Source organism: Trypanosoma rangeli (genome assembly GCF_003719475.1).
Source record: "Trypanosoma rangeli strain AM80 chromosome Unknown Tra_15.4_contig_00011, whole genome shotgun sequence".
Classification (NCBI taxonomy): Eukaryota; Euglenozoa; class Kinetoplastea; order Trypanosomatida; family Trypanosomatidae; genus Trypanosoma; species Trypanosoma rangeli.
In genome coordinates this window covers 49,849-76,606 of record NW_021705755.1, presented here as the reverse complement: position 1 = coordinate 76,606, position 26,758 = coordinate 49,849, and the positions used below count along the sequence as shown (strand labels likewise).

General features: G+C 49.1%; 12 protein-coding genes across 12 annotated transcripts in view, besides 17 other annotated features; 11 read left to right on the top strand and 1 right to left on the bottom strand.

Annotated features, from left to right (window-relative positions):
• Window positions 1-1,405: 1,405 nt before the first annotated feature.
• Window positions 1,406-1,451: a microsatellite.
• A 1,044-nt stretch (window positions 1,452-2,495) lies between these two features.
• Window positions 2,496-2,517: a microsatellite.
• A 71-nt stretch (window positions 2,518-2,588) lies between these two features.
• Window positions 2,589-4,781, top strand: TraAM80_00636 (uncharacterized protein; the record flags this gene model as incomplete). Its single annotated transcript, XM_029377707.1, has 1 exon — window positions 2,589-4,781. One exon carries the CDS (start codon window positions 2,589-2,591, stop codon window positions 4,779-4,781), a length of 2,193 nt encoding a protein of 730 aa, XP_029242475.1.
• Window positions 4,782-4,982: 201 nt separating this feature from the next.
• Window positions 4,983-5,013: a microsatellite.
• A 657-nt stretch (window positions 5,014-5,670) lies between these two features.
• Window positions 5,671-5,706: a sequence feature (A-rich).
• Window positions 5,707-5,739: 33 nt separating this feature from the next.
• Window positions 5,740-5,803: a microsatellite.
• Window positions 5,804-6,098: 295 nt separating this feature from the next.
• Window positions 6,099-6,132: a microsatellite.
• Window positions 6,133-6,286: 154 nt separating this feature from the next.
• Window positions 6,287-6,305: a microsatellite.
• Window positions 6,306-6,528: 223 nt separating this feature from the next.
• Window positions 6,529-6,571: a microsatellite.
• Window positions 6,572-6,642: 71 nt separating this feature from the next.
• TraAM80_00635 (uncharacterized protein) lies at window positions 6,643-10,662 on the top strand (the record flags this gene model as incomplete). Its single annotated transcript, XM_029377706.1, has 1 exon — window positions 6,643-10,662. One exon carries the CDS (start codon window positions 6,643-6,645, stop codon window positions 10,660-10,662), a length of 4,020 nt encoding a protein of 1,339 aa, XP_029242474.1.
• Window positions 10,663-10,934: 272 nt separating this feature from the next.
• Window positions 10,935-10,965: a microsatellite.
• Window positions 10,966-10,996: 31 nt separating this feature from the next.
• Window positions 10,997-11,019: a microsatellite.
• Window positions 11,020-11,089: 70 nt separating this feature from the next.
• Window positions 11,090-12,985, top strand: TraAM80_00634 (uncharacterized protein; the record flags this gene model as incomplete). Its single annotated transcript, XM_029377705.1, has 1 exon — window positions 11,090-12,985. The coding sequence occupies one exon, from the start codon at window positions 11,090-11,092 to the stop codon at window positions 12,983-12,985; it is 1,896 nt and encodes a 631-aa protein (XP_029242473.1).
• Window positions 12,986-13,232: 247 nt separating this feature from the next.
• Window positions 13,233-13,258: a microsatellite.
• Window positions 13,259-13,461: 203 nt separating this feature from the next.
• TraAM80_00633 (uncharacterized protein) lies at window positions 13,462-15,495 on the top strand (the record flags this gene model as incomplete). The annotated part of the gene is made up of 1 exon (XM_029377704.1): window positions 13,462-15,495. The coding sequence occupies one exon, from the start codon at window positions 13,462-13,464 to the stop codon at window positions 15,493-15,495; it is 2,034 nt and encodes a 677-aa protein (XP_029242472.1).
• A 271-nt stretch (window positions 15,496-15,766) lies between these two features.
• On the bottom strand, window positions 15,767-16,189 carry TraAM80_00632 (uncharacterized protein; the record flags this gene model as incomplete). Its single annotated transcript, XM_029377703.1, has 1 exon — window positions 15,767-16,189. One exon carries the CDS (start codon window positions 16,187-16,189, stop codon window positions 15,767-15,769), a length of 423 nt encoding a protein of 140 aa, XP_029242471.1.
• Window positions 16,190-17,068: 879 nt separating this feature from the next.
• Window positions 17,069-17,087: a microsatellite.
• Window positions 17,088-17,280: 193 nt separating this feature from the next.
• Window positions 17,281-18,636, top strand: TraAM80_00631 (uncharacterized protein; the record flags this gene model as incomplete). The annotated part of the gene is made up of 1 exon (XM_029377702.1): window positions 17,281-18,636. The coding sequence occupies one exon, from the start codon at window positions 17,281-17,283 to the stop codon at window positions 18,634-18,636; it is 1,356 nt and encodes a 451-aa protein (XP_029242470.1).
• Window positions 18,637-19,548: 912 nt separating this feature from the next.
• TraAM80_00630 (uncharacterized protein) lies at window positions 19,549-20,331 on the top strand (the record flags this gene model as incomplete). Its single annotated transcript, XM_029377701.1, has 1 exon — window positions 19,549-20,331. One exon carries the CDS (start codon window positions 19,549-19,551, stop codon window positions 20,329-20,331), a length of 783 nt encoding a protein of 260 aa, XP_029242469.1.
• Window positions 20,332-22,384: 2,053 nt separating this feature from the next.
• On the top strand, window positions 22,385-22,708 carry TraAM80_00629 (uncharacterized protein; the record flags this gene model as incomplete). The annotated part of the gene is made up of 1 exon (XM_029377700.1): window positions 22,385-22,708. The coding sequence occupies one exon, from the start codon at window positions 22,385-22,387 to the stop codon at window positions 22,706-22,708; it is 324 nt and encodes a 107-aa protein (XP_029242468.1).
• Window positions 22,709-23,036: 328 nt separating this feature from the next.
• Window positions 23,037-23,071: a sequence feature (A-rich).
• Window positions 23,072-23,119: 48 nt separating this feature from the next.
• On the top strand, window positions 23,120-24,406 carry TraAM80_00628 (uncharacterized protein; the record flags this gene model as incomplete). Its single annotated transcript, XM_029377699.1, has 1 exon — window positions 23,120-24,406. One exon carries the CDS (start codon window positions 23,120-23,122, stop codon window positions 24,404-24,406), a length of 1,287 nt encoding a protein of 428 aa, XP_029242467.1.
• Window positions 24,407-24,528: 122 nt separating this feature from the next.
• On the top strand, window positions 24,529-24,858 carry TraAM80_00627 (uncharacterized protein; the record flags this gene model as incomplete). Its single annotated transcript, XM_029377698.1, has 1 exon — window positions 24,529-24,858. The coding sequence occupies one exon, from the start codon at window positions 24,529-24,531 to the stop codon at window positions 24,856-24,858; it is 330 nt and encodes a 109-aa protein (XP_029242466.1).
• Window positions 24,859-25,002: 144 nt separating this feature from the next.
• Window positions 25,003-25,055: a microsatellite.
• Window positions 25,056-25,231: 176 nt separating this feature from the next.
• Window positions 25,232-25,256: a microsatellite.
• A 348-nt stretch (window positions 25,257-25,604) lies between these two features.
• Window positions 25,605-25,633: a microsatellite.
• A 44-nt stretch (window positions 25,634-25,677) lies between these two features.
• Window positions 25,678-25,980, top strand: TraAM80_00626 (uncharacterized protein; the record flags this gene model as incomplete). Its single annotated transcript, XM_029377697.1, has 1 exon — window positions 25,678-25,980. One exon carries the CDS (start codon window positions 25,678-25,680, stop codon window positions 25,978-25,980), a length of 303 nt encoding a protein of 100 aa, XP_029242465.1.
• Window positions 25,981-26,041: 61 nt separating this feature from the next.
• Window positions 26,042-26,058: a microsatellite.
• Window positions 26,059-26,351: 293 nt separating this feature from the next.
• TraAM80_00625 (40S ribosomal protein S3) overlaps window positions 26,352-26,758 on the top strand; it is a gene marked incomplete at both ends in the record, with an annotated part of 516 nt that continues 109 nt past the window's right edge. Inside the window, one exon of the mRNA XM_029377696.1 lies at window positions 26,352-26,758. This exon is cut by the window's right edge and continues 109 nt beyond it. Coding sequence (XP_029242464.1) covers window positions 26,352-26,758 — 407 coding nt within the window.

Here is a 26,758-nt window from a genome sequence, read left to right as displayed (position 1 = left end):
AGAGGCACACATGCGGGGTATCGCTCTTCGGAGTCCCTGTTGTGTGTGTATGAGGAGTGATGGGGAAGTGGGATGAGGTGGGGGCTGAGGTACCACCTCGTTCCAACACATTCTTTACATTGTGCGTCTCGCGCTGTTGTTTACTTCAACACAGTTTAATTTTTTTTTTTTTTGGCTTGGTTCCCCGGAGTGTTTTTTGTTTGTTTTAGTTTGTGTGTCACATGCGTCTCACCTTCTTGCAGGCTGTGCATCGCCCCCTCGTCTCTCTTTGCGCGTATTGTGGTGTGGTACAGTCGCGATGGTGGTGTGCGTGAGCGATCGGGGCGCGGCGGAGGCACGAGGCAGGGATAAGAAACGCATGCACACACAGGCAGACAGACGGAGGGGTGTTGAGAGGGATGTGAACGCCGGTGCCGATTGCAAGCGTCACCCACTCCGTCTCTTACGGTGACAGAGAACGAAATAGACTAAAGTGATGGGGTGTGAAACAAGTGCTGTCGTTTATTGTCATTGCGGTATATATCAATATCACCTCTCACTTTTTTTCTTACCGAGCACACGTCAAAGGTTGACCGTTTTTTTTTTTTACCCATTCGTTATTTCACAAAACGACGCCCTCTCAACCGAAACCAAAAATAAAAATAAAAAAAATAATAAATAAAAAAAAACACATTCAAAAAGCACCGAAAAAAAAGAACCCCAAACCATCAATAAGAGAATGACGCCACAATCGACGAGGCAAACCGATCACGTGTGCGTACGCATGTTGATGTTTACATGTGTCGATGCTGATGCCACGGTGATGGGGCAAACGCAAGTTGTATTCCTCCCCGCCCCCCTTTTTTTTTTTGAGTCTGTGAAGGCCAAAGGCAGAGCGAGGAATAGAGCAGAGAAAGGTAGGACAGCGATTGGTGGGGGATAAGTGTGGGAGGAGATGAGAATGCTCTTGTTACCTCCCCCTTTACACTTTTGTCTTTTTAATACATTTTCCCTGCGTGTTTGCTTTGTTTGTCTCCTTTCCTTTTAATATCGCTTTTGTTCACATGCTGGTGTGGCTTTCTGACTTTTTTTTTGTACTTTTCTTTCTGAGTGTGTGTTTTTGTGCGACACTTTTTTGCTTTGACTTCTTACGTTCCTTTCGTAGAAGCTTGTGGAAAGAATTTGCGACCGGATGAGGATGGATAAGAGGATGGTGGCGTGTCTTGTTTAGCTTCCCTTCGTTTTATCTTCCCTTCTTTTTTTTTTTTTTCAAAGATGCCGCGTTGGAGAAGGCAGCACGAGTGCAGCTCTTTCGTGTCGTCCCACCAGCCCCGCACTAACTTCCACGCAGAGGAGTTTGGCGGTTGTGGAGCACCGTAAAGGCTGCCACTTGATCAACACGCAACGCCAGCCGGTCATCATCGCCGTGTGTTTTTTTTTTATTTTGTTTGTGGATTAGTTTGTTTATTAGTGTATGAGGGTTGAATACGAATCGCATCTTTTGAGTGGGGGATGCTTGGGCGCAGCGAGCCCAAGTGACATCTCGCATTGTGGTGCTTTTTTTCTTGGTAGAAATAGGAGGGGCAAGACCTCGTGCACACGCATATTCTTTTTCTTTTTCTTGCTGTTTCTTACGCACACACACACACACCCTTCTTTTGCTTGTGCTTTGGCTGTAAATCTCACTTCTTCATGTGCCGTATGGCGCTCCGCAGCTATACAATTTACGTGTCAATCTTTTCATATGCGCATAAGTGCATTTTTTTTTTGTGTACGTTCGTGCTTTCATGAGTACATTTTATTTCAGTTATCCTACCCTAACCCTATTTTTACCTTCTCTTTTTTTTCCGTTTTTGCACCTCTGCGTTGGCAGCCGCAGAGGAGCAGGCTAACGAATTGGAGCACAATGAGGTAAGTATAAGATGAACAGCTGAAACTGGTATGGGAGAGAAGAGGTAAGAGGAAGACACACATAACGAGATGGTGCGTGCGTGAGTGTATGCATATGTGTGGGAGTAAGAGATGAAAGTAGCATTGGTTTGGCTTGTCTTCACGCGTGGCGGGTATGTGGGGTAACGCGCGCGTTGCCATGGATGAAGATGCTTTCAGCAAAAAGCAAATGTATTGTTGCTCTCTTCATGTGTTTTTGTTTGTACGCGGATGAGGTAGGGAGCTGTTGTGTATGCTCTTTCTTTTGATGCGTACATTGTTTGCCCCTCACTTGTGCACTCACGCTGCTCTTTCTCTATTTCTTCTTCGTTTATTTATGTGGAACTTGCAGGGAAATTACGCTGCGCACATTCACTTGTTGCAACCACAAGAATAAATCGCTGCCTCAGAGATAGAGAGTGCGTGGCTGTGTGTTGCGGCGGGATAGCCCAGAGTGTGGGTGTAAGCAGTTGAAAACAACAACATAGTGAAAGAGCGAAGTAAGGACAAAATAAAAACAGAGAGTTGTCTGTGGGTGGGGGGTCGGACAGAGAAGTACACGTCTGGGCACAGTTCTCTACTGTTCGTATATATATATATATATATATAGTCCTTCTGCAGCTCTGGTTATTGCGTGTCGTGAGCGTCCTGCAGCGCGTTGAGTGACGACCGCAGGATACATGACGAGGTTTGCGGCGCCGTCACCGACTTTGGGAAAACGTTTTTGCAAAGAGACGCAAGACACAGCAGCGTCCGGTCAGAAAAAGGAGGTGACATCGACTGTGGCGAAGAAAGAGGTATATGGTGGGGGGCCATTTCTCCCATACAACACTTTGAAGCAGGGAGTGCGGGTGTCGTTGCCGCGAGCGGTAGGGCCTGCCGTGAACCTCAACAACGTTGTGGTTGAAGAAAAACGCCACGCACTGCTCTTCGACCCAGAATCTGTAACACAGGGAAATAAGGGCTCTAAGGGTGGCAAAAGGGAGAAAGCCAAAGCTACGAAGAATAAATATGCTGGTAAAGTGAGTATATTGTTCGGCACACCGCCAAGGAAGGGGAAGGAGAAGCTGCGGTCAAAGGTATCCAAAACGAAACTCAGCAGGGCTACACTTTGCGAATCCATTGATGCGAATGTAACAGCGGAACAGGACGAAGTTGACCATCGCAGCAGCAGCAACAACAAAAGCACTGAACCTTTGCTGCATCGGAAAGCATCGGAAATTAAAAACACATCTGGTGTGATGCTCATTATGACACATGATATCTCCGAGCTCCAGATGGATGGGGTGTGCCATGGAAAAGCATCTGCGCATGTCACGCCTTTGCGTGTTTTACCTGGCTCTGCTGACCACTTAGGGGACATTACTAGTCGTAGTGATGGATATCTGCATAACAAAAACGCCTCGGGTGATAGTTGCCACATGACTGAGAACACTTTTGCTATGAAGGAGGAGGATACACCGGAGAAGCCACTCTCAATGCGGTACTCCGTTATGCCCCCCCTAACCGTTCCGAGGAATGGACGAAAGCATTGCGCGGAACAGCAGGATATGGCGTCAAAATATTCCCCTACCGCTACGTCGCGTGCACCATCCGCACCTTCTGTAAGTTTGGGCTCTGGAGTTCCATCGGCTGCCAATTCAGATGGGAAAACAGCTGCCAGGCGAAGTGCACATTCGTCTCTTGAGGAAGCTTTAGGTGGATTGCTGCCAAATAACTTTTTGTACCCGACTCGACAACTTCTTACTCGAAGTTTGGCGTCAGTGGCTGAAAAGGAACGTACCGCGACAATTGTTTTTGACCTTGATGAAACATTGTGTAACAATCGTCAAAATGGTCCAGCAATACTTCGTCCTGGCGCTGTTGAGATGTTGAGGCACCTTAGATCTCTGTACCCCCATCCGGTACTGCACACGGGTGAAACATCAATGGAGTCCATCGTTACAAGGTCTTCCACACAGGGAGTGGCAAGTGGAAAAGGCGTCAGTACCAGAAATGGTAGTGCATCGGCAACTGAAACCTCACCAGAGGACGGTGTTATGTTGCGACTGGAGATAATAATCTGGACAGCAAGCGTAGAGGTGGTCGCTAGGCCTGTGATTGCCCGCTTAGACCCTGACGGCACCATTCTCGACGATGTCATTTATCGTGATGTGCGTTGGTACCGTGACGGCGGGTATACGAAAGATCTACGCCGTATTGGACGTCATCTGGAACGCAACATTATTGTGGAAAATGCACCTCTGTGTGTTCGTATGAATCGACGCAATGCCATTCTTGTGAATGACTTTGTCAACAATCCAGCTGACCGGCAACTCGTCATTGTCCGTGCCATTTTGCAGGAATGGCTTTGTAATGTTAACACACTGCTAGTATATTGGAATTTTTGTCAGGTTGAACAGAAGCGCCACCGTATGATACAAGATGGCGGGGAGAGTCCTGAGCCTGACCAGCCTTTAAATACTTCTCTTACTCGAGCGGATTCAACAAATAGCTTCGCTTTGAGAAGCAAGGCAGAGGCATCTCTTGCTTCATCCTCGTATGACGGGGCCGCTGTATTACAGGAGATGGAGCAGAGGGCTTCCGCGATTCACTTCCTCACGAATCATCCATTTATTTCACCGGGGACGCGATACGTGAAGCCATCGGCCTGGAAAAAGGCTGCGAGGTATCTTAATGGCGGCACTAGCGCCACCACAATGACCAAATCTTTGATAGCAACACCAGCAGCGTTACCAGGAGGAAATGCTGGGGGACGAAGCTTGCAGGAACAGTTACCTACCACTCTGGCTCGTCCAGTGGTTATTGCGAAACCGCGGGGGCACCGCTCGTTTGTGAATATGGCGCGTGGGCCCCGTGAAGCACACCAGTGACGCGGTACAAAAGCAAGTCGTTCCCTCGTGAGCCTTTGTGCTGTTTTTCAGGCATATTTGTTTGGGGTTGCCAGACCCAAAGAAAATTTCAAACTGTCGAAAAGAAAACGAAGGAATGAACTCATGACGGAAAAATGTACTGTGGTGAAGCCCACTACGACGTAGTCATCAAAGCTTTCAATGATGATACTTTCACCCTCCAAACAAAAATAAAATAAAATAAAAAAAAATATGTTCGTTGTTATTCTGTTTTTTTTTTTGCTCCTTTTTTTACTAAACAAGCGCGGAGAATGAATGGGGTGCAAATTCAAAACAACCAGAAGACAGAGGGAGAAGTGAATACTTGCCCGTTATAAACAGAACGCGTGTTGACCAATTCTTCCATTTGATTCCGTATGTAGGTGTCTATGTGGGTTTTTCTCTACACGGGTTTCATTATTTTTATAAAAATAATAATCACCGGTAATCTGGCTTCTTCTATGCATGTATTTATGTATGTGGTGCTGTGTTTTTTTTTTCTTCGTTTTACAGTCCTGGATAAGCGAGCGCGTACAGAAGTGAGGGGAAAGAGAGCACGTAAAAAAGGGAGGAAAAATGCTCCTTGAACAGCCGACTGCCAAAATGGGCCGATCAAGAAGTGTTGGTAGGAAAGGAAGAAGGATAACGTTTTTTTTTTTCTTTTATGTGTCTTGCTTGAGACCACTCACTCTTTTTTAGCCCTCCTTCTCCTCCTCTTTGTCTGTCAGTTCATTTATATCTGTTTTTACAGGAAGTAAGCACGTAAAGAAGGCGAGGGATGCCTGCTTTGTCGGCAGGGCTTGAGGAGAAGGAAAAAAGGAAAAAAAAACGAGGGGAGAAGTAAATGCTTCATACATCCCTCAAAAAGAACGTTTTTATTTGTGTCTTTGTTTTTGCTTTTTTTTTGCACCCACGCTCAACCAATTGCATGGGGTGAGCCTTTTTGTTTTTGTGGTGTTGGTGTTGCCTTTATTTCTTTTCCTTGTCTGCTGGTTGTTGTTGTTTTCTCCTAACGACTCGGCTGAGTCGGGGGGACGCTGAGGCACTTTTTTTTTGTTTTTTTGCATCCCTCTCTTTCAGATGTTTTATCTCTCTATATCTCCTCTTCTCTCCATATATTGCTTGTTTTGTTACCTCTCCTTTTTATATGATTTCTTCTTATTATTGGTCTTTCTAGAGTGTGGTGCAGATTTATCCCTTTATGTATGCTCACAGGGATAAATGACACCCCGCGGGAAAAGGCTGAGTGCTCTGTGAGAATGTGAAACTCGTCGGTTATTGCCTTGCAGAGCCGATGGGACCACAACAACAACCACTACCAACACAACAACAAGGAGACGAGCAGAGTCTCGGGGAAAAGGGTTGCGTGGAAGGTTTGTTTTTGCACTTGCCATCTTTTTTTTCTGTTTTTTTTCTTCGTCTCTCTTTGCGTGAGTCAAATTTGTAGTGCTGTGTGGACCTGAAACCACCACCGCCCCTTCCTCTTTTGTGTGTGTGTGTGTGCGTACAAGTTGCGTTTGCGTCTCTTTTATTTTCTTTGTCTCCATCGGAACTTCTTTTTGTTTTGCTTTTCAGTTTGATCGGATGCGCATGCTTTTTACGGGGCGGCTACTTTTTTTTTTCTTTCTCCCACGCTCCTGTGCTTGCTGCTACGATTACCTTTTTCTTGCTGTTGTGGTTCCACCCTCCCCCCAATTGCACTGGAGCTTTTTGCTTTACTTCCTTATTTTGTGCGTGTATGTGTGTGTGTCTGTGCATCGGTGAGTGTGTGTTCAACGAAATTGTGGTGCAGTTGCCTTCATGGGTATTTTTTTTTGTATCTATTCGAGTATAGTAGGATGCCATGCAGCATGGGCGTCGACGCTTTCACTCAGTAACGTCGGCTCCGCAGTTTGTGACGCTGGGAAGGGCGCCGCTGTTGTGGGCGCGAAGAGGGGCGGGGTCGCCCACGTCTGGGCCGAGGCAGTCGCACGTGACCCCGTTCTTCGCCGCGTTGTTTTCCACCTGCTATACGGAAGATGATCTGGCCGACGATGTGACTTCCCGTCGAGTGGCCTTCGTGCAGCATGCCTTGTGTGCGAAGGGGAGGCCGGTTGCTGGTGGTACTACGGTTACAGGAGGTAAGTGGCCTGCCACCGCTCCCTCTACTTTCCTCTCCTTGCGGCCTTGGCACGTGATTGCGAATCTTAAACATGCCGTGCTCTTTGCTATGAATGAAGAGGAGAAGTCCCAGCGTCACAAGGTGGGTGAAACTGGAAGAGACGACATTGGCCGCCGCCAATATGATGGGGATGAATCCACTTCCCTGCGGAAGGGCATACGCGAGGATAAGGGAGCGAATTGTAGGGGCGGAGAAAGACATGTGGCACCTTCTGAGATTGCTCGGCTCGTGCGTCAATCCATGCGCGCGGTTCAGCAGCAAAGCACGCGAGCTATGGCAGATGCGATGATGACGGAAGCTAAAACACTGCATGACGCATCACAGTTACAAGAGATGGAGGATAAGTTGCAATGGGAAAGGGAATCATTGCGAAATGGACCACAGAAAGCAGCAAAAGAAGCGTTGATGTCATACGTTCTTGGCGGCGGTGACGAGTTGAGCGGGGAGGCGAGGTCCACATTGGAGCCTTTGCGTCTTGTCTTGAAAGAAACAATGCGATCCTCCGCGTACGCGTTTCATCTCGCCTTTGAAACACTGCTGCGTCAGGGACAGGACTACATGGCCGTGGAACTTTTTCGTCGCTGGTGGCGCCATAACCCACACCTGTTTCCGATTGAGCTGGGGCCAAACCTCGAGAACGAGGTGGTCTCAATGCTTGAGGACATCAGGGCAGAGGGGGACGTCTCCCCTCTACAGTGGAGCATGATCGCCAGGCTTCTGGCACAAATCCCCTACAAGAAATACATGGTCTCGTCTCCCTTGTTCACACGAGTGTTGAAGGTGGCGTTGTGCCTTGGCATCCCTGCCCTGGAAGACGAATTTGTTTTAAAAGAACTGATTTACCAGGGAGTGTATGTGGCGTGTTGTGGCTCCCGCGCCGGTAACATGGATGGAAGTGGTCACAACACGGAGCCCTCTACTTGCCGTAACGATTTGTATTTCCATGTGTATCAGGAGAAATACGAGGATTGGCTTGTACTTATTGGGGCGATGGCTGCAGCGGCGGTGTTGGAACGTCATGCAGAGGCATTTTTGCGGGAGCAAGGTGGTGGGGCGAGGTACGATCGTTTTGTACGTTCCGTCCGTGACGAATACACAGCATTCATCCAGAGGGCATCTTGCCCGCAACTAATTTATTCGACTCAGGCTAGTCTCACAGCGACGACGAAGCAGGATGGGGAAACATCAAAGCCATCGGCGGTGCCAGGTTGGAGCAAGCTGCTCTTTACAACTGTGCTTCGTTGTTATGAAGAGGCAGGCGTATTTCACGCCTCGCCGGTTCGTCGTCCCGGAAATACAGCGGCACTTTGGCGCCAAATTCATACTAGACTGATTCAACAGTTTCCACATGTTTTTCACGCCGGAAACACAGTCACTACTTTACTTTCTTTTGCGGCACTGGAAGAGGCAGCAGTTTCTTCTTTAGGAACGCGTCGTTTGACCTTTTATGGAAAGGAAGAGGCATTATGCCGTTGGCGTCTTGAGTGTCTGTCAGAGCGGGAAACACAAGGTAGTGGGAGCAGCATCCATAACGAGTTTGTGTGGCCTCAGGCTGTAAGCGATATTCCTCGTGCGTCCAGACGTTTGCGGGCTCGCCTTGTCACTGCGCACAGTGTTCGCTTAAATGGCGTTGCGCGCGAAGTCTCTGCGGACGCTAACCCCAGTACAGATGCAGAGGTGCATGCTCAGCAGAAGCAGCTTCATTGGAAACACCGAGAACTATTTGGCCACGCGTTAAGCCTTTCTGTCTCACAACACAGCATTCCTGTGTTTGTGACGTCGGAGGAAGTCAAAAGCTACGCCGCGGATGCCATAGATGAGATTGAGGCCGCCCGATTGAACATTGTTGAGATCTTCCGTGAGCATACGTCGTTGCTCATGTTGCGCCCCGCGTCTTCACTTGACGAATTAAGCTCACAAGAACGTCGAAGTTGCGGTGGAATTCTTGCGGAAGCCTCACAACCGTCTATGTATCTTTTTTTGCGTCTTGTGTCGCTCTTGTCATCGTTCGGGGAATCCCCAGTGTCTGCTGCTGAAGCAGTAGATAATGTGGGCGAAAGCCGTTCCTTTCCGCTGCTTACCTGCATAGAGGAAGATATTCTTCCTTACTGTCATCCAAGCGTAGCTATCTTTTTGCGACGGTGTTGCACCACGTATCTCTCGCGCAGTGGGACGCGAGGGATTGAGGCGCTCGTGGGTGGACATCAGACGTTTCTAGAGCAACTAACAGAGGAGGCTGCCGTAGAGCGTCTGCTTTTTGGTGTGCTTTGGGGCGGTGGCAGGGGCAAGAGGGAGACAGGGTCGTCAAACCATTACTCCTTCGGGAGCGGTTCTTTGGCGTGGCAGGTCATTGCCCAGCATCGTTCGGTCATTTTTCGCACGGACGGTCGTTCGCTGTTGGAAATGGTTCTTTCCCATTTGACGACGCTTTCCCTCACCATTCCAGATGACTACAGGCGCATTGTTTGTGTCTCATCGCATATGCACCGTGTCGTTGCGGACTTGATGGATAGTGCAAGTACTGCACTGTCAGCTCTTCGTAACGAGTTGGAATGGAATCCGGCTTCAGCAAGACATATTTACATCTCCCTGCTGGAATTGCTATCATGGGTGATAGACAAGAACAGTAGGAAGAAGGTGGGGGAGGGGGCGATGAACGGCATGTGCGAAGGATGTACAGATGAGGTTGGAGATGAGGACGCTTCTGAGGAAGACAGCGGGGCAAATCTGCCGACCCTCGTTGATACGGCGCGTCACTGGCGTGTGGTGCAACGTTGCTTTCGTATGCAGGCATCGGCTCTCAAGGTCTTTCCTCCCTCCCTTTTGGAGCGCATCTGCCTTATTCTTGTGCATAGCTGTCCTGATGTGGAGTTGATTGTGACATGTTTGCTTGCGTTGTGTCAGCAGTCACGTGGAGAATCCCGGTCTGGCGGAGAGTCTCTGTCATTTATTACCCCGCGGTTACTTACGAGCCTGTGTTGCTTGTTAGTCATGAATGGACTGGGCAGGAGCTCAGTTTTGAAATGGCGAGAACAGAATGGTGCCCCTTCTTCTTCGTTGTCTCCCTCGTGTGTTGTTGGTGGTGGTGCTGACGCCAACGCCCTTAGCGAGTGGCATTTGATGCGCCTTGAGCACCTGATGCCGTCAGCGAACCAACACCAGAAGGAGGAGAGGGCGGTGCCTGATAGGTGCACTGCAGGCTACCATGATGGTGGTGATGATTCTGCAGTTGGAACAAACGAGGCGGCGCATTTGTTGGGCAGCATTGTTCTTGACGTGTTGCTCAGTGATGCCCACTGGATACCGCTGCGGAATGCTCAATACTACGTTTTTATTTTTACTTCAGCGGCAGAGTCGCTGCCAAGGGAAGGCACAGATGCGGCCACTGTGCACGGCAACAAATCCTCCTTTCCATTGGGAGTTGTATTGCCATCACGGCAGATGTCTTTTTCCCATCCGACTGGAGTTCGCCAGCGGGTGACAAATCTCAAAGATGCACTTCGCGAAATGGGAGCGCTGAGGCGACTACAGCTTCGCAGTTCCATGTCACCAGTGCAAAGGCGCGAGAAGGGAGTGCTGGAAGCGTATCGTTTGACAGATGATGATGATAATGATGCTGAGGGAGAGGAAGAAGTGGTAAATTTTTTCCTCCGTTGTGGGGCCGACGAGTTTGGGGTCACAACACCGCACCCTTCCACATGACTCCACCTGAATACATCAGGTAGGTGAAGTTTAACTTTGGGGTGTAGGTATAATATACATGCCTGCGTGTGTGTGCCTCATTGACGGGTTTTCTGTGTGTGAGTAGACTTTATAACTTGTGTTCACCCTCTTCCTTCCCATCTCTTTGTCTCACTTCCACGCCTCGTCTTCATCGTCCTCGTGCCATTTTCAGGGTGACTGTTTAAGTTTGCTCCACGAGTATTTGTGTTTACTTCTTCATGGTCATGGTGACTGTGGGATTATTCTCTTACTTATTGATTTTATTTTATTTTATTTTTATTTCTGTGAATGCTGCGTCGCTTCTTTTTGCCGTTATATATATATATATATATATATCTGTGCGTGCGTGCATGGGTTTGCTGTTCTTGTTGTCTAGGCCAAAAGGGAGGAGGGGGTGGGTAAACACATGCGTCCCAATCGCCTCTGTTTTTTGAAATGGGGGCATACAGTTGCAGCAGGCACTGTTGTGCCGCCACGACGGAAACGACAGTTTGTTATGAAGGAGGGGCAGAAATCACGCTTGAGCGGCGATGGCAAGAAACCCTTCCAACCACAACAAGAACACTGCTCCTCCGCGTCGTTTTGCCCTCAAGGCGGCCTCACACATAAGTTATCGCAGCGCGAGAAGTACCGACTACACCAAGAACAGGAGGAGGCGGGTATGTGTCGCCGTGGTGTACCCGGGGAGTGGCTCTCGCCCGTGCCGAAGCGTTATGGCCTGTATGATGGCATTGACGAGCACGGCTATGAGGCGGCGCGGGTGTCCAAGGAGGACCGGCGGAAAATGTTGCAGGCGGCACTAGAACGAAACGCTGCATCTGTGGTAGAGTTTACCGACGGTGGCGAGGAAGATGTTGACTTAGGAGGGATGTCTGCAGACGAGTACCACGGGCAAACAGATTCGATGACGATTCCAAGGGATTCCGCTCTCTACAACTCCGTCTTGGCCCGGGAGGAGCTTGACTCGCGGAAGCGAAACAACTCCTGGACGATGGCACGACGGCGGCAACAGGGCGGAGGGCGAAATGTTATGGGGAAGACACATGCTACGTCAATAAATGAGGAGGGTGACACTGGAGTGATTGACGACAAACGAAGGCAGCGCAAGCAGGATGAGGGTTCCTACACTAGTGTGTTTGATGAAAACCTGCTGGAGCCTAACTATGAGAGTATCGGCCAGCCCCGTTCAACCTACGGCATGCGAAAAATGTTTGTGGCTGGACTTACGAGTTATCAAGGCGTAATCACATGCGAGGACGAGGCGCTTATTTCCGATGAGTTGTTGCATTTGCTTCAGGATAACCGTGCTGCGTATATTGCTGAAGAAACGCGTTATTGTGTTAACCTTTACGAAAAGGAATTAGGGATACCCGGAAAGGACACCTTGGCCTTTGCTATGAACCGTGCTCCAGCACTGCAGCGGGTCCTGGGGCAATTCTTCCACCTTGGCCTTATCCCCACTATACCCAACATTTGCCAGGTTAGTGAAATGATTGGGAATTTTTCTGGGTATCCAATTCACAAGAAGCCGGCGACAATTGGCCCGTATGTGGGCATATTAAATCTTGTTTCCACAACGATTATGCATCTTCAACACCTAGATAACCCGTGGTTTCCGCGACTGTACATGAGCCCACGAAGTCTAGTCGTGGTAGAGCAGCCTTGCCTTGGTGAATACAAGATGGGTTACAAATGGACTCATCAGCCGTTTCACACCTTTGAGTACGCTACACGCGTCTCAAAGGATTACCGTATTGAAGTGATGTTCGCCACTGTGGAGGTGGCACAAATGCGGTGCCTTAGCGATGCGGTTGGCCTGACTGAGTACGCAGAGGCGAAGCAAAGGGAGGAGGGGGCCACGGACGAACGAACACTGTTACCATCATCGTCATCAATACTGTCATCATCTAGCACATTAAACGATGGGGTGACGGCATTCTGCGGATCTGCTGACAAGTGGCTTGATCGACTGAATCGCCAGCTTCACGCCTCTGAAAGAGGTGCGGGGAGTGTGGAGAAGGGTGCCGCTATCGATGGAAAGGCCCTTCGGGAACAGTTGTTGGCCTCGGGCGGTATCGGTGCGGAGGCGCGAACCTTCGCGACATCTGCACATCCTGTAGCTAACATGGACGATGCAAACCAACAGGGAAAGGAGAAAGTCAGTCCCACGCAACGTCGCATGGCGGCGCTGAAGGCACGTTACGAGTTTGCTAAGCAACTAAAGGAGTCCAGGCCACAGGTGGTTTCTGGGGGTCTGCATGTGATGAGGGGACACTCGCCACGAAAACTTGATTCCGCCTAACATATATTGCTCCTGTTACAGTTATTGGGCATTGGCCCTGTCATTGCCTTGTCTACCCCTAAGTGGTGGACGAAAAGCAAGAATAGAAACAAGAAGGTTATTGCAATTATCACCATATGCCGCAATCATTGTTCTATTTTAATCACTCTCCTCTTCCCTCTTCTTTTTTTCCCCGTCCCCACCTCAGGTGGGAGCGTAGTGAACGTTACCAACACGGACTGCGACGTGTTTGTGGGATTGTCGTTGCTTATTATTATTATTATTATTTTTTTTTTGGACCTTTGCTCTCAACCTTCTCTTCACTCCTGGCGCCACTATCAACCATTGCGAGGCAAAGATGAGGTGCAAGGTGTAAAGGGAAGAACGACATACTCTCGCGGGTAGGCAAAAAAGGGGAGGCGTAGAAGGAGCAGGGAGTGAGAGAGGCGAAAACATTGTGGTGTAAAAGGCGTGTCATTTGTCTTGAATGCGTTGGGATGCGCCCCTGGAGGGTTTATGCATTCCGCACTGCGTTGAGTAGTTGGCGGCGGGCCTCTTCCACAAAACCTCGACAAGGCACAGTCCCAGTCTTGGAAAAGGTGCTCACACATAGCGAGAATGGCACGGTTGGGTTGGAGCTTTGCCTTCCGCCGTTGGCTTCCGTGGCCGCTTCAGGGCGCCACGAGATGCAAGGCCATGTGCGGCGCACAGTGGAAACTGTGGAGACGGTGCTTCATGCTTGTGACGATGCGACCCTCCAGTTGGACTACGTCACCTTGAGGTGTTGCGCCTCTTTCTCTGCAGGAGAATCGTGGACAGACGAGGAGTCCCAATTGGCGTGTTCTTTTTTGCGTGAAGTGGCGCTGCATCTGCTTCCAATGACTCCGGTTTGCTTGCTTTTTCCCATTACAGCCTTCAACGCACCGCCGTTATCATGCGTTAGTGACATGTTTGACATGCTTCATCGCGTGGGGTGGAAAAATGTGCAGCTGGAGTTGCCCCCTTCCTCCTGCACGGCGGTGTTAAGACCCACGGCAGAGATGGGTTGCAAGGAGACGGCGCAATCTTCATTGCATGCTGCGGTGGGGGGCTGGACAACGCTGCTGCACGGTACGGAGGATCATCTTTGCCTTCCAAGGTCAACATCCATCCCATGGAAAGCGTTATTTCCATGGATTTTGCGGAAGGGATTCCTTGACCGTTTTTCTGTTGGACTCTCCGTGGATCTCTACGCCTCATTGCGGTCGCTCTCTATCCTACACCAGGCTGGTGACGGTAGCAAAGGTGTGTGCCACGCCACTTCTTCCCTGAGGCGAGTTCAGGCGCGGATGGGTGCGTGTCCCAAGCAGGATCGTCCTCTGGAATTTCAACAACCCACAAGAAACGAAGCAGCAGCGCCAGTGCATCATGGCAATAAACAACCAACATTGCAAACCTCTCAAGAAGGTAAAGGGCAGGAGCTATTAACTCTTTCGGCACCCTCAAAAGAATTTTCTGATTTATTTTTGGCTCAGCACCAGTCTTTCCTGGATGCAGCGAAAAGTGAAGTGAATGGTGGTAGCATTGAGCAGGATGCATTGATGCTGACCGAGTTTCTTCAACAGATAACCGAGGAGCGTGCACCCAAACACGAAAGTCAACTGCAGACGAAGAGGGCAATACACGTGCAACATGGTGTTGGCGTCATGCACGAGGAGAAGGGTAAGGATGATGTTGCAGTGGGGCGGAAGCTGGGGAAAGGCTCGTTATATTGGCAGTTGTTGGGGGATATTGCACGGCGAACGCATGCGCGGTACTTGTGCACAATGCCATGCGCTAATCCTGCGTCCATTCAGGCATGGAAACATGCCTACGCGGAGGTATTTGCTTGTGCCAAGCAACAAGTGAAGCAGCAAGGCGATGTGTTTTCTCCTTGTTCTACAGCGTTGCTGCCTATTGTGAATACCTTGTGGCCCCTTCTTTACCCTGTGCAGCTTGAAAGGGCACGTCGACAGACATTTTCTACATTTGACACAGAGAACACAAATTTTTCGAAGACGCTTGCTTTCTTGTCACAGGAGACTCAGCAAGCACTTCAACAGGCGTTGCGCGAAATGCCCCCTCTGTTTCTGCAGCAAACGGTGAATGATGCAGTGCAACGACGCGGCGAAACCCATATTAATTACGAGGCAGGTGGTGTGCGTCTTCTATGTGGGAGCGACGGCTGTCACAAGACTTTGGACATGTTGGGTGCAGGCGTGGCGACGCGTCAAGCATTGTTTTCTGCTATGCCCGCACGCCAAGTGCATCATATCCGTGATGTGGAGAATACATTTTTTAAGGGGCCCATGAAGAAGGCATTTGAAAGCACAATTGGGAGTCTTTGCGTAGAAGATTTGCATGCACGTAAATGTCACCTTCGAGTTTCTGTTCCTTGCGATGTGGAGCTTCCGGAGTTGGTGGAGTCTCTCAGACTCCTTTGTTTGGGGGCGCATTGGATGAAGGAGCGTCGGCGAAGTAACAAAAATACCAACAAAAACGAAAGCGTATAAAATGAAACCAAAAACAACTAAATATGTGCTTAATTCAAATAAAGGACATGTTGTTGCGGCTTCTGAAGGCTGTTTCTTCAGCCGTGAAAGTGCTGTTGTCACCTCAACTAGTTTTCATGAAAATACATGCGGTGCGCCAGCAGTCAATTCGTACGTGTGTGTATGTGTGTATGCACGCGTTCCTATTTTAATGTTTCTCATCTGTGGCTCCTTCCCGAGATATGTGACAGCAAAAAGAAGGAGCGTTTTTACTTTTGTTGCCTTGCTGGTTTCACATTGCTTTGAGTGCATCGACAGCAACACCATCAACAAGTGGCGTTGCGGTCAGTGGCTGCCTGCCCCGCCAAAGGTGCTGTGCTTGGCAATGGTTCCCGGTTGCGGGGCAATGACACGGGCGCTGCAGCAGCTTGGGTACACTCCATACACCTTTTGGCACAAGTTTATGGGGGGTCGCGTGACGACGCACCCACAAGAGTGGTGTATGGTTCTGGATAAAAAAAAAACCGTTTAATCCTGCCATGCTTGACGGCAGTGACAAAGAATCAAGTGGTAGCAGTCGGGGATTTGATGCCTTGGTGGGCGCGCCGTGTGCTGTGGCTTTTGAAGCAATCTTGAAAGAGTGCCCGTTTAGCACACGTGTCGTCCTTGTTGAGGAATTGGATAAAGAGGCATGGGCGATAGATGCAGCGACCATCTGGGACCTATTTCTGCGACAGACAGAGAAGGCAGCAAAGCGGCAAGCCGGCGTCCATCTACATCAAATGGTATTAAAGATGACTATGGGTATGACAGGATCAACTTGAAAAATTTCTTCGACAGCCACCTTGGACATGCTAGAAGAGCGTGTGAAGGCGGTGGTGCCAAAAGATAGGTTACTTGTGTATCATTACGGAAGCGGCTGGGAGCCACTTTACCACTTTTTATCTAAACCGGTCCTACAGTTAAGTGACACCGGGGTTGTTCAATTTCCTTCGCTGGAAATTGGTACAGATGTGGCAGCGGATTTGAGTGATCATTTGCAGTGAGTGAAACGGGTTGTACTGTGGGTGACCTGCTTCGTTATTGCCGCGTTAGTTGTTTTGTACACGCCGCTCTATACACAACTGCGTGCCTCTGTGGCAGCATATTACGAGGACTATCGTGAGGCCTTTGAGCCGGTTTTACGGGAATCTGAGGGAAACACAATCTCGTCGCGACAGGCATTAGTACTGACGAAGAACACCACCATGCCCTTTGAAGAGAAGTGGCGTGCGCGTGGGGGTGTGGCAGGGGCGGCGAGTGAGGCGTTAAGCAAGCCTGCTGACGGTGGTGACAAAAAAAATAAGGCGGGTTAACAAACGATGATAGCTTTCTATTTATCTTTCTATTCTCCCATATTGTCCTTATCGTCATGTTTTACCTTTTTTGTGTGTTTATGTATATGCGCCTTTTTTGCTGGCTCTCTGTTTGCCCTCACTCCTCTGTCTCTTGGCGGTCACGTCATCGCTCGGTGTTGGGGACTACTACACTGCCATAGCGTTTAAGCGGCGTTGCATTCTCTTTTTGTGACCCCCTCGCTTTGGTTCTCGGGGGGGAGAGAGAGAGAGAGAGAGCGGGGGTCATCACCATCGTCACTACCTGCAGCAACCTCTACACGAACGAGGCAAAGGGAGGAGTGGGGGGAAGGACTTTACTATTTCCCCAACGATAGAATTTCTCCCGTTTGAAAGGGCAGGCCACATTAGGAGGGGCAGGACGACCACGCACCACTTTTCTTTTGCATAAAAATTGACGGACGGTGCCGCGATGGTGTCTGTTGAGGAAGCTGTCAACACCAGCAGCAGCGATGGCGAGAAGAATCAAATCAACAACAATCCATTTGAGCGCTTGCAGCCACCCTTGCGTAGCGAGGAGGACGAAATACGAAAAGGTATTTTTGGCCAGGCACTGCGTCTGCTGCACACTGCCACAGACGAGGTTAAGTTGCACTGGCGGCGTGCCATCGAGGAGGCCATTGCTGCACGGCAGCCTACACTACGCAGGAATAAGAAGGCGGCACTTGTGGCGGAGGAGGCCGGTGAGGCGACTCTGCTCGTTACATCTGCCGCAGTGAAGCGTTCCCGTGACGATGATAAAGGATGGGAGGTTGACGCTGAAGACGTGGAAAAGATAGGAAAGACAGAGGGAGGCGAGGGTGGGGAAACTCGCTCTGGTGGTGAGACTAGCACAGATCGTTCTGGCTGCCATACCACTGCCGAAGATTCACAAGTGGATAACACGGAGTTCATTGCAGCATATCTCCGTACCTTACTTGATAAGGTTGTGGGTCTAAGTCTTCTTGAGCTTCATATTGAAGCTCTACGGGTGTTGTGCGTCATGCTGGGTATTCCGCCCCCTAAGAGCCGCAGTAAAATGACGTTCTACAGCACTCTCGCTAGCTTTTACTACACACACTGTGAGAAGCTTGGCAAGCGTGTTTCAAGCTCTCACAACTTGCAGGCACAGCTGAAGCGCGACGAACAGATGGTTCGGAAACTGTGTTCAACGGGTTCCACATCTCAGGCAATTTCAGGTGCAAGAAGGAGCAGGGCGGCAGGGGCGACAGCAACTGCTGCGCCGCCGCCAGACACCACAGGTAAGGTGAATATCGCCGCTCTCAGCAGCGACGACAAAAGTGGGGACAACCACAGGAAGAATGCTCGTACCATGCCAACTAGTGGGGACGGCATTGCTTCCACTATAGACGGCACTTCGCGGACACGGCGACGCAAATTTACTTTGGATGCAGCAGCGGAGGCACGAAACAAAACTTTCATGGAGGAAGAGGAAGACGCACCGGCGGAGGGGGAAGGCGAATTGGAGTTGGAAGTGCGGCACAATGGCAATGTTTTCGCTAGTGCAGCTGCTGTCCACCAGGCGATGGCGACACCGAAGAACAACGATGATGATGAAGAAGAGGAATGGACGATGACGCAATTGGAGAAGAAAGTGGCGTCGGTGGTTCAGTTATACGATCCTGTGACGTCTGCTGTGGTGGTGAAAAAATTAGCTCAGATGGGATATCGCAAGCCATGCGCCATGGAAACTGTAGAAGCAATTCTACGCAGCTTCCATCAGCGTGAGCTTGTGTTCTACGACAGCGGCATTGCGTATCTCCTATAGTATTTCTCTTTTTTGTTGTACACAGAGTTGGTGGGTGTCTCTTCCGGCGTGTTGTAAAGAGATATACATGACAGATATCTTGAGACACCTATGCATGCGTGTGTCCCACTCTTGTTTTTTCCTTATTTTTTTGTCTTCTAGTTTTGTTTACATTCGGAACGGACGATGAATGACAGGACGAAGGAGATGTCAAGAAGCGGAGGAGATAACGTAAGCAACGACAAGCAGAAACTAAATAATGATAATAATAGGGGACGATCTTGGCGTTTCTTTTTCTTTCTCTTTTCTTTCTCCTTTGGTTTTGTGTTTATCTGTGTGTTCTTCAGTGTTTGCCGCTGGTGCACTTCTGCAGCATACCAGTGTCTCTGGTGATAGAGTCCGATACATAGAAGAAGGGGGAGTAAACAGAGGGATGAAGGGAACGAAAAAAAAGTCCTTACTGCCACATAAAAGAAGGAAAATATGCAGAAGGAAGAAGAAAACCAGCAATTGGGAGGCATAAGGTGAGTGGGGAAAGGAGTGTGTGATTATGTGGGCGCCGTGCCATGCAATCGAAGTCTACACTTCATTATGATGATAGTGTTTTTGTGAGTTTTATTTAAACAAGTACATATATGATAAGATTATTCGTCTTGTGACTTTCTATTGTGCTTTTTGTGTGTGCTTGTGTCTTTCTTCGTTTGTACAATCATGTGTGGTGTGTGGTGCTTTCGTTGTTTATTCACTACTTGTGCCCTGTTTTTTATTTTTTGGCATGCGTGTGTGTTTAACTGCACTTGCAAACCTCTTCGCCAGCTTACCGATAGTTGAGAGAGTTGGCAGTGTGTGTTCGCTCCTTGTGCACGTGGCGCACCGCTGCTAGGGGCTAGTACAACTACTCTTGCTCACTCCACTGTATAGTAGATGCAGTCCATGTGCTCCAGTTTGGAAGACAGTGTGCTGGCGTTGGTGATTGCTGTATGCACTCTAGTGTCATACCTGAGCTCGTTGCGCTGGTGGCGTTTGGTTCCACATCTATTTTACCCAGAAGAGAGTAAGCTGGAGAAACAAATCGCGCAACTGAGGGAAGAGGCAGAGAGATTCAACACCACTGATCAATTGCACATTCATGGCAAGATTACCCGCAATGTTCAGCTACTCATGAAACAACTCGCACTGACACGCAAGCAGCGCTGTTCCCTCGCTCTTTGTCGAAAAACAGATAAAACAGGCACTAGTGCGCATCAAGTGTCATTTTTCAAGCATTGCTGCGCCATTTCAAACTACAGTCTTCCCACTATAATAGGCTTGCTTATATCATTTGGGTTCATGATCCCAGTTCTGTGCATGTACGGGAACCGTCGTGCTGTTGTCGTCGTGTCACACTCTTTTAGTCACTGTTGGCCGTCCCCCATGAAGTGGGTAGACAGGGTGGCGATGACCGTGCTACTTGGCCCATTGCTGTGGAGCCCAGCAAGCCCTGGCGATGTCCCTGACGATGCTGTGGAAGGGTCCAGCGGTGAGTGTTTGCTTACACGAGGGAATAACATGAGCGTCAGTAGCTCTGCACTTTCTGACATTAGGGGGATGGATGCCGCTATGATGACTGTGGCCAATACGGGGGAGAATGAACTCAATAACCTTGGACTCGTGTCGTGGTTTTTGGTTTGCTACGTTGCGGTCCGCCTCTCACACCGCGTTTTTTCGCACTGTTGAACAGAAGGGGGTGGGGCTAGGGGAAGAAAAGGAGGGAAAAAGCAAAATTCATTGTAGGAGGAAAAAAGGGTAATAGAATCAGAAAACGTTTTTTTTTTTTTACAAGTGTGTGCGTGCGCATGTGTTTGGTGAGCGCTGCACTCGGAGGACTCTGGTGATGGTTGAAAGGAAACTCAAAAAGAATAATAATGCGGGATGCAACCCACATTGAAGGGGGATATAAAGTCAAACAAATCTGCACAGGCAAAACTGTAAAAAAAAGCCTTTTTTTTGCATATCTGTATGTGGATTATGCATTGCTGTCTTTTTATGGTTCTCTTGCTGAGTACGTTATTTGCGTCCCACGCACCAGCAATGCCAGCGTTGCGTTGTTCAATATGTGTGGGCGAGGGTCCGGTGTAATTTGTTTTTATCTTTTTTTAAAACATTTAGTTGTATGGTTTGCAGTCTGTTTGTTTCTTTTTATTCCCCTCCTTGTTGGTCCAAGGATTTTTTTTTTAATCCCACATGTGCTCGTCCCGTATTTTTGTCTTTTTTACTTCTTTGCATTGTCATCGACACGCCATCTTGCACGCACTCATCCCACCGCTGTCGGTACGCGTACCATTGCTGCGACCCCTACAGCCCTTTTTGGTAGATGTGTGGGACAGCCGACTGCTTTCCCCTAATTGAAAGATATTTGGTGTTGTGTGGGCAGCGATGTTTTTTTGTTTCGTTTTTCTAGTTTTTGAAGGGGTTGGGAGGAGGGGGAATAGGTGGGTGAGTTGGGTTTCTGTGGTTTCTGTGGCTTTTTTTTTTTTTTCGGTGTGCGTCGGTGACTTGCCCTTGGGTCTTAACCCTTTCCGGTGGATGACAGTTGCTCTTCCGAGATATACGTAGGGATCGAGGCGGGCGGCCTTCCTCGTGGAGTAGGGTGTAAGTGTCTTTCTCAGAGACGCGTTTGTTGTTTGTGTCGTCATGGGAAACAGCCACAACGACGGGTGACGGGCGGAGGAAGCGCATAGTTAAGCAAAGGAGAAACGCCAGGGGATGATGGTATCATGGAGTACGGGATTAGTAACGAATTAAACGGGAGAAAAGTAACGAAACAGGTAAGACAGGAGACTGTGTAAACTCCATATTGGGGGATGCATAAGCTCAATAAATGCAGGTGGATGTGCTATAATGTGTATACCCAGGCACACGCGGCTGGTTGTGAAGGGTATGTGGGAGGAGGAGGAACGAGTAAGAGAGATTTGTGTCAGGGGTTGAATGCGTGGGAAACAAGAGAGCTAAGGAGATGATGAGGATACTTGATGAAATGATGAGTGGGAATGAGTTGAATAGGGAATGAAGAAATAAATTGACTTGAGAAGGGAACTTTTTAAAATTTTATTTGTATGTGTGCCCGTGTGTGTGTACGCATGCTTCCCCCTTCTTCATCCCTTTCCCTATTCTTTGAAACAAAATTTAAAGAGGGATCAATCCCGGACGCTTCGGCAGCACACACACTCTCGAAACTGCACAAGGCCGATGGTGTGGTCTCCAGCAGAGAAGAAAGGAGAGAAGGGGAAAGTGGTTGGTGCGTGATCTGGTGGAGGAAGTGCCTTTCTGTAACCGGTGGAAGATGAGTTTTGATCCGTTCTTATTCTTCATTTAACTTCTCTGCAACTTGCGGCACTGAACCCGAGAAGAAAGCTTGGGTGGATGAGTGCAGAAGACCCTACATGGGATGGCCTATGAAGGCAGAGTGGTGTGGGATCCTGCTTCTTGTAAGTTCACGCCTTCTTTGAGTGAGTGTGTGCTAATTCGATGATGCAAGGTAATAATGACTGTTTTTAGTTCGTCCTTGTTGCTTCTTCCGTCTGGGCCTCTTTGTCAACCCTGCCCCATTTTCTACGCACATGTTCTTTGCCGTGTGTGAATGTGTGGGCATACCACATTTTTTGCACGGTGGGGAATAGAAAACCAAGGAACGAGAAACAGGAATAGGGAGGAGGGGAAAGGGAAGGGGAAAATATATATTTAAAGTGAGGCAAACGAAGAAAATACCATGCAGCCGCAAACTCCTCCCATGACACAATTTGAACAGGACGCGACGAGAGCCTTTCAGTTGTTGGGTTCCGTTCGCGTCCAGTCAGCCATGCTACACCGTAGCACGACGTTTTGTCTGGATCGCTGCCTTGACACAGAGGAGCTGTACACGCTGCTACGCACCACTCAGGCCCCGATTCGTTATCGATTGAACGCGGACCTTGCAGAAAAGAAGTGCGTCACGAATTGTGGCGCCAAGTGGGATGAACTATACCGCATGACGAATATGCGCGTGAACGAGGATGAGACACGACGGGTGCAGTTTAACGCCATGTCATCCATGATGGAGGCCATGCGGCAGTGAAAATGGGAAGACTTTTCTATTGCGTAACACTTAACGCTTCACTGATGAACAGTTGCAGTGGGAAAGAAGAGGTCTTTATGTGCGTCGCACTTGTTTCATGTTGTGTGAGACGAGTGGCATTGCCCCTATACATGCCCTCGAAACTGTTTGACTTTTACGTCTTCTGCTATGTGTGCCTGTGCAATTGAGAGCGATTTTTTATCCTTCACATATTTGTTCCTCACTCTGTGGGTGGATGTGTTGCTTTCTTTTATCTTTGTTCTTCCTTTGTACGTCGCCCATTGCGTGCACGGTTTTGTGTTTTTTGTCGTTGAAAGGCAGAAGAAGCTTTTTTCTCTTCTTGTTGTTTCTTTTTTTTTTCTTACTTCTTGCGAGTTTGCAAAATAAAAGGACGTGAGTGCCGTCAGGCATATGAGGCCGTTATTGATGGGCGATGGTTTTGTGAACAAAATGTCTCCGCCGGGTAATTGCAGTGTCCTGCCTTACTCTTCAGCGACAAGGTTGAACTGCATTATGTGCATGGCGGCGGCGGTGTTGGCGACGTTTGCGGGTATTTTCCTTTTTGTTCAATATTTTGGATTTTTTTATTCAAGTGCGCTTCGCAGTGTATTTAATGACGTTTTTGTTGTGGTTGTTGTAGTGCAGGTGGTGCAGGCGATGCAGCTCTTCATATTCTCTTTCATGACGGTATTGCGCGGGGAACGCATCCTAGATGCGGGAAGCTGTTCGCCCTCTGGCATGACGTATGCAATGTGCAACATTAATGCCTCGCTTCACCAGTACCTAGACGCGGTGCTGCAGGTGCTGCAGACGATCTTCTTTCTTGTGCTGGCCAACAGTCGCCGTCTTTTCTCGCTGGAGCAACTGGACAACAGCGACGACGGGCGAATTTTTCGTACGGGTGAGGGTGAAACCCATGGAACTGCCCTTTTTTTATGGGAACATGGATATGCCAGTAGCGGAGTAAGCAACACGTCTTCCTTAATGCAATCTTCTCCTGACCACAGTGATGCTCGTTCCAAACGACGATGTCTGTGTTTCAGACAGAGCGAAGCAACGGGACCGGGTTTTTCATCCTTGTTTCCTTCTTGCTGCAGGTGCTTTTTTTCCTGTTGTAGAGATGGCTCGCTTGCCACCAATAGAGCCGTGGGGAATAATCATGGCAGTAACAGTAGTAATAATGGTGCCGCCAATAATACAATTTTTGCTGCTACTTCTGGCACATCGGCATCTTTATCCGTGCTTCAGTCGCCGTTGGTGTCACACGATGACGATGGTGATGTGACGGCAGCAGCGCATCCTAAGCACTACACTCTGCTACGTCTCACATGGAAGTTTTACGTGGTTGCCTTTGTGTACGCTTTTGTTTTACTGTTTTTGTGCTGGATATTGCTGCTCTATGTGCTAGACATTGTGGTGGTGTCACATAATAATGGTATACCTTTGGAGGCGTCTCGAACAGTGGAGAATACGCTTTTCTTTTCGCAGAAGCTTGCATGGTGCTGGATCCCCACTGCTGCTGACCTCTCTCCACCGGTGGCACTGTGGCAAAAGTCTGTCCTAGTGCTGCTGCAATTAGCTGCAGCATACGCCTGGCCGATGGTTTTTTTTTTAGTGCGGTGTATGCGTACACTACGTTGCGACGTTCTTCCCCTTCCTTGCTGCGCGATCATCCGATTGTACTGTGGCGTATCATAGTTTTCTCTGCCTACCCAACTTTAGTATACTTTCTTGGTGCCTTGCAGCGCTTCGTCATTGCGTTTTCATCGTCATATGCTGCTTCTATTGTAGAATTTTATCTATCAGCGTTGATATCTTTTATGTATCCATTTACTGCTGTGGTGAATGTTTTACTTTTCCTCTACACAGAAGAGCTGTTGGGTTGGATTCTCGCCACGTGCTGTAAGCGTTGCTGCTGCCGTGGTCCCTGCGGCCGGCATTCATCCAGTTTGGTGCCCGATATTCACTTTGACAGTGACAGCTATGTGAGCCGTGAACAACTTGTTTCCGAGAGGATTGAGAGCAACAGCGTGATTACTACAACGGGGTTTTGCGCAGTAGTTAGAGCCATTGCATGTGCCACGGTGACGGGGCTTCCTCCCGGAATGGCGCCATACACGGTTGCCGCATCAACTGCTGCTGATGTTTAGTGAGCCGCGGTCTTCTTGGTGGATCTGTCTCTATTGCTAAACGTTCACCTTGTCCAAAGGCGCTACAAACTGTGCGTTGTAATACGAGCGCCCTCATTTATGTTTCTCCGTCTAGCGAGTCCGCTAGGAATACAAACAGTATGTGAATGGAAGGTGGAAGGAAGCGAAGAAGGTGAGGGCTGAAGGAAGAAGCGAAGCACTGTCACGGTGGTCGTGGGAGGATGGAGGCAGCGGAAGTGATATGTTATTTATCATTAACTTTATTTTGTAAGTATTTGGATATGTGAGATGATGTTGTTTGATGTTATGGATTACCTACCTGCTCCCGTAAACGCACTTTTGCAACCACACGCACGCAGGTAGGTAGTCACACAGACAAAGAGAGAGAGAGAGATAGAAATATGTTTAACTGGGTTTGTTGTGTCGCCGGAGCTTTTGTCTTTGCTTCATGGATTAGGTATGATGCTTTCTGGTGTCTTGTCCCTCTTGGCTGAGAAGAGCACTCTCTTTTAACGTTTTTATTTTGTACTAATCTTACAGGCCTTATATTTTGTTTTGTATTTTGCTGTATTCGTGCGAGTGTGTGTTCGCGTTGATCAACGCTGTCTTTGTATCGTGCATTGGCTTCGTTGCCACGGCGCTGACGTTTTATATACCCTCAACGTTTCTGCCTATTGGAGCGAATCATAGCGGGGCATTTACTTCATTGCGTTCTCTCAGCACCTGCTCCCACCCTTTTTTCCCCTTTATTATTATTATTATTGTTATTATTATTTACTTCTCCCCACATGTGTACGTGGGCGAGGAGAACACCTAGCGATGTACTTGGCGGTCTTTCAGGAGTTTGCCCATCCGGAGGTGTTGGCGCGGGTCGAGGCGGAGGAGATATGCAGTATTGACAGGGCCACAGGGCCGTGCACGATGGCGAAGTCAGAGCAGGAGCTTGCGGCGGTGAGAAGCAACGCCAAGTTGATTATTGATGATGCAACCACAAGTGAGGAGGCGGTTGAAGCGGCGCTTGCGGCCCTTCGCAAGCTTGGTTTCGTCGTTACGCATCGACATCCTGTAACTTCGGCGGGGTGCCCAATGAGGGACCGTGTCATTCTGTCCTACACCGCATGAGGAGGCGGCGGACTGGAATGGGACTTTGTGTGATCCAAGAGGAAACGATAATGAAGAAGGGATATATATATATATATAACAAGGATGAATTTGTGGACATGAAAAAAATTACTTTGAATTCCCTTTTTTTTGTTATTATTATTATTTTGCTTTTTTACTTACGTGCTTGTGGTGGTGGCGGTGGTCCTTCCATACGGCACAAAGGCACAGGTCGCGCTCGTTACTTTCCCTCTTTCTCTTTGTTTTGCTCTGTATGGGCGTGCCCGGACCTACACGCCTTGTAATCCATTTTCCTTTTTCATTCACTTTGGTTGCACCTTCTTTTCCCAAGTGGACTGTCAAAGGGACAACACACTGGTGGGCTAACAAGGATGGGACCCCTTTCCAAGAAGCGTATGATCATCCGTGATGGCGTGTTTTACGCCGAACTGTTTGAGTTCCTCAAGCGTGAACTCGCCGACGACGGCTTCGCTGGCGTGGAGCACCGCATCACGTCTACCCGCACCGAAATTGTCATCCGTGCCACCAAGACGCGCGAGGTGCTCGGGGAGAAGGGGCGCCGCATTCGCGAGCTCACGGCGTGCCTGCAGCAGCGGTTTCACTACAAGGAGGGTAAACTGCAGCTGTACGCCGAGCGCGTGGAGGTGCGTGGCCTCTCCGCCATGGCGCAGGCCGAGTCACTCCGCTTTAAGCTCTTGAGTAACCTGCAGGTGCGCCGTGCCGCCATGGGCATCGTCCGCCATGTGATGGAGTGTGGTGCGAAGGGATGTGAGGTGAC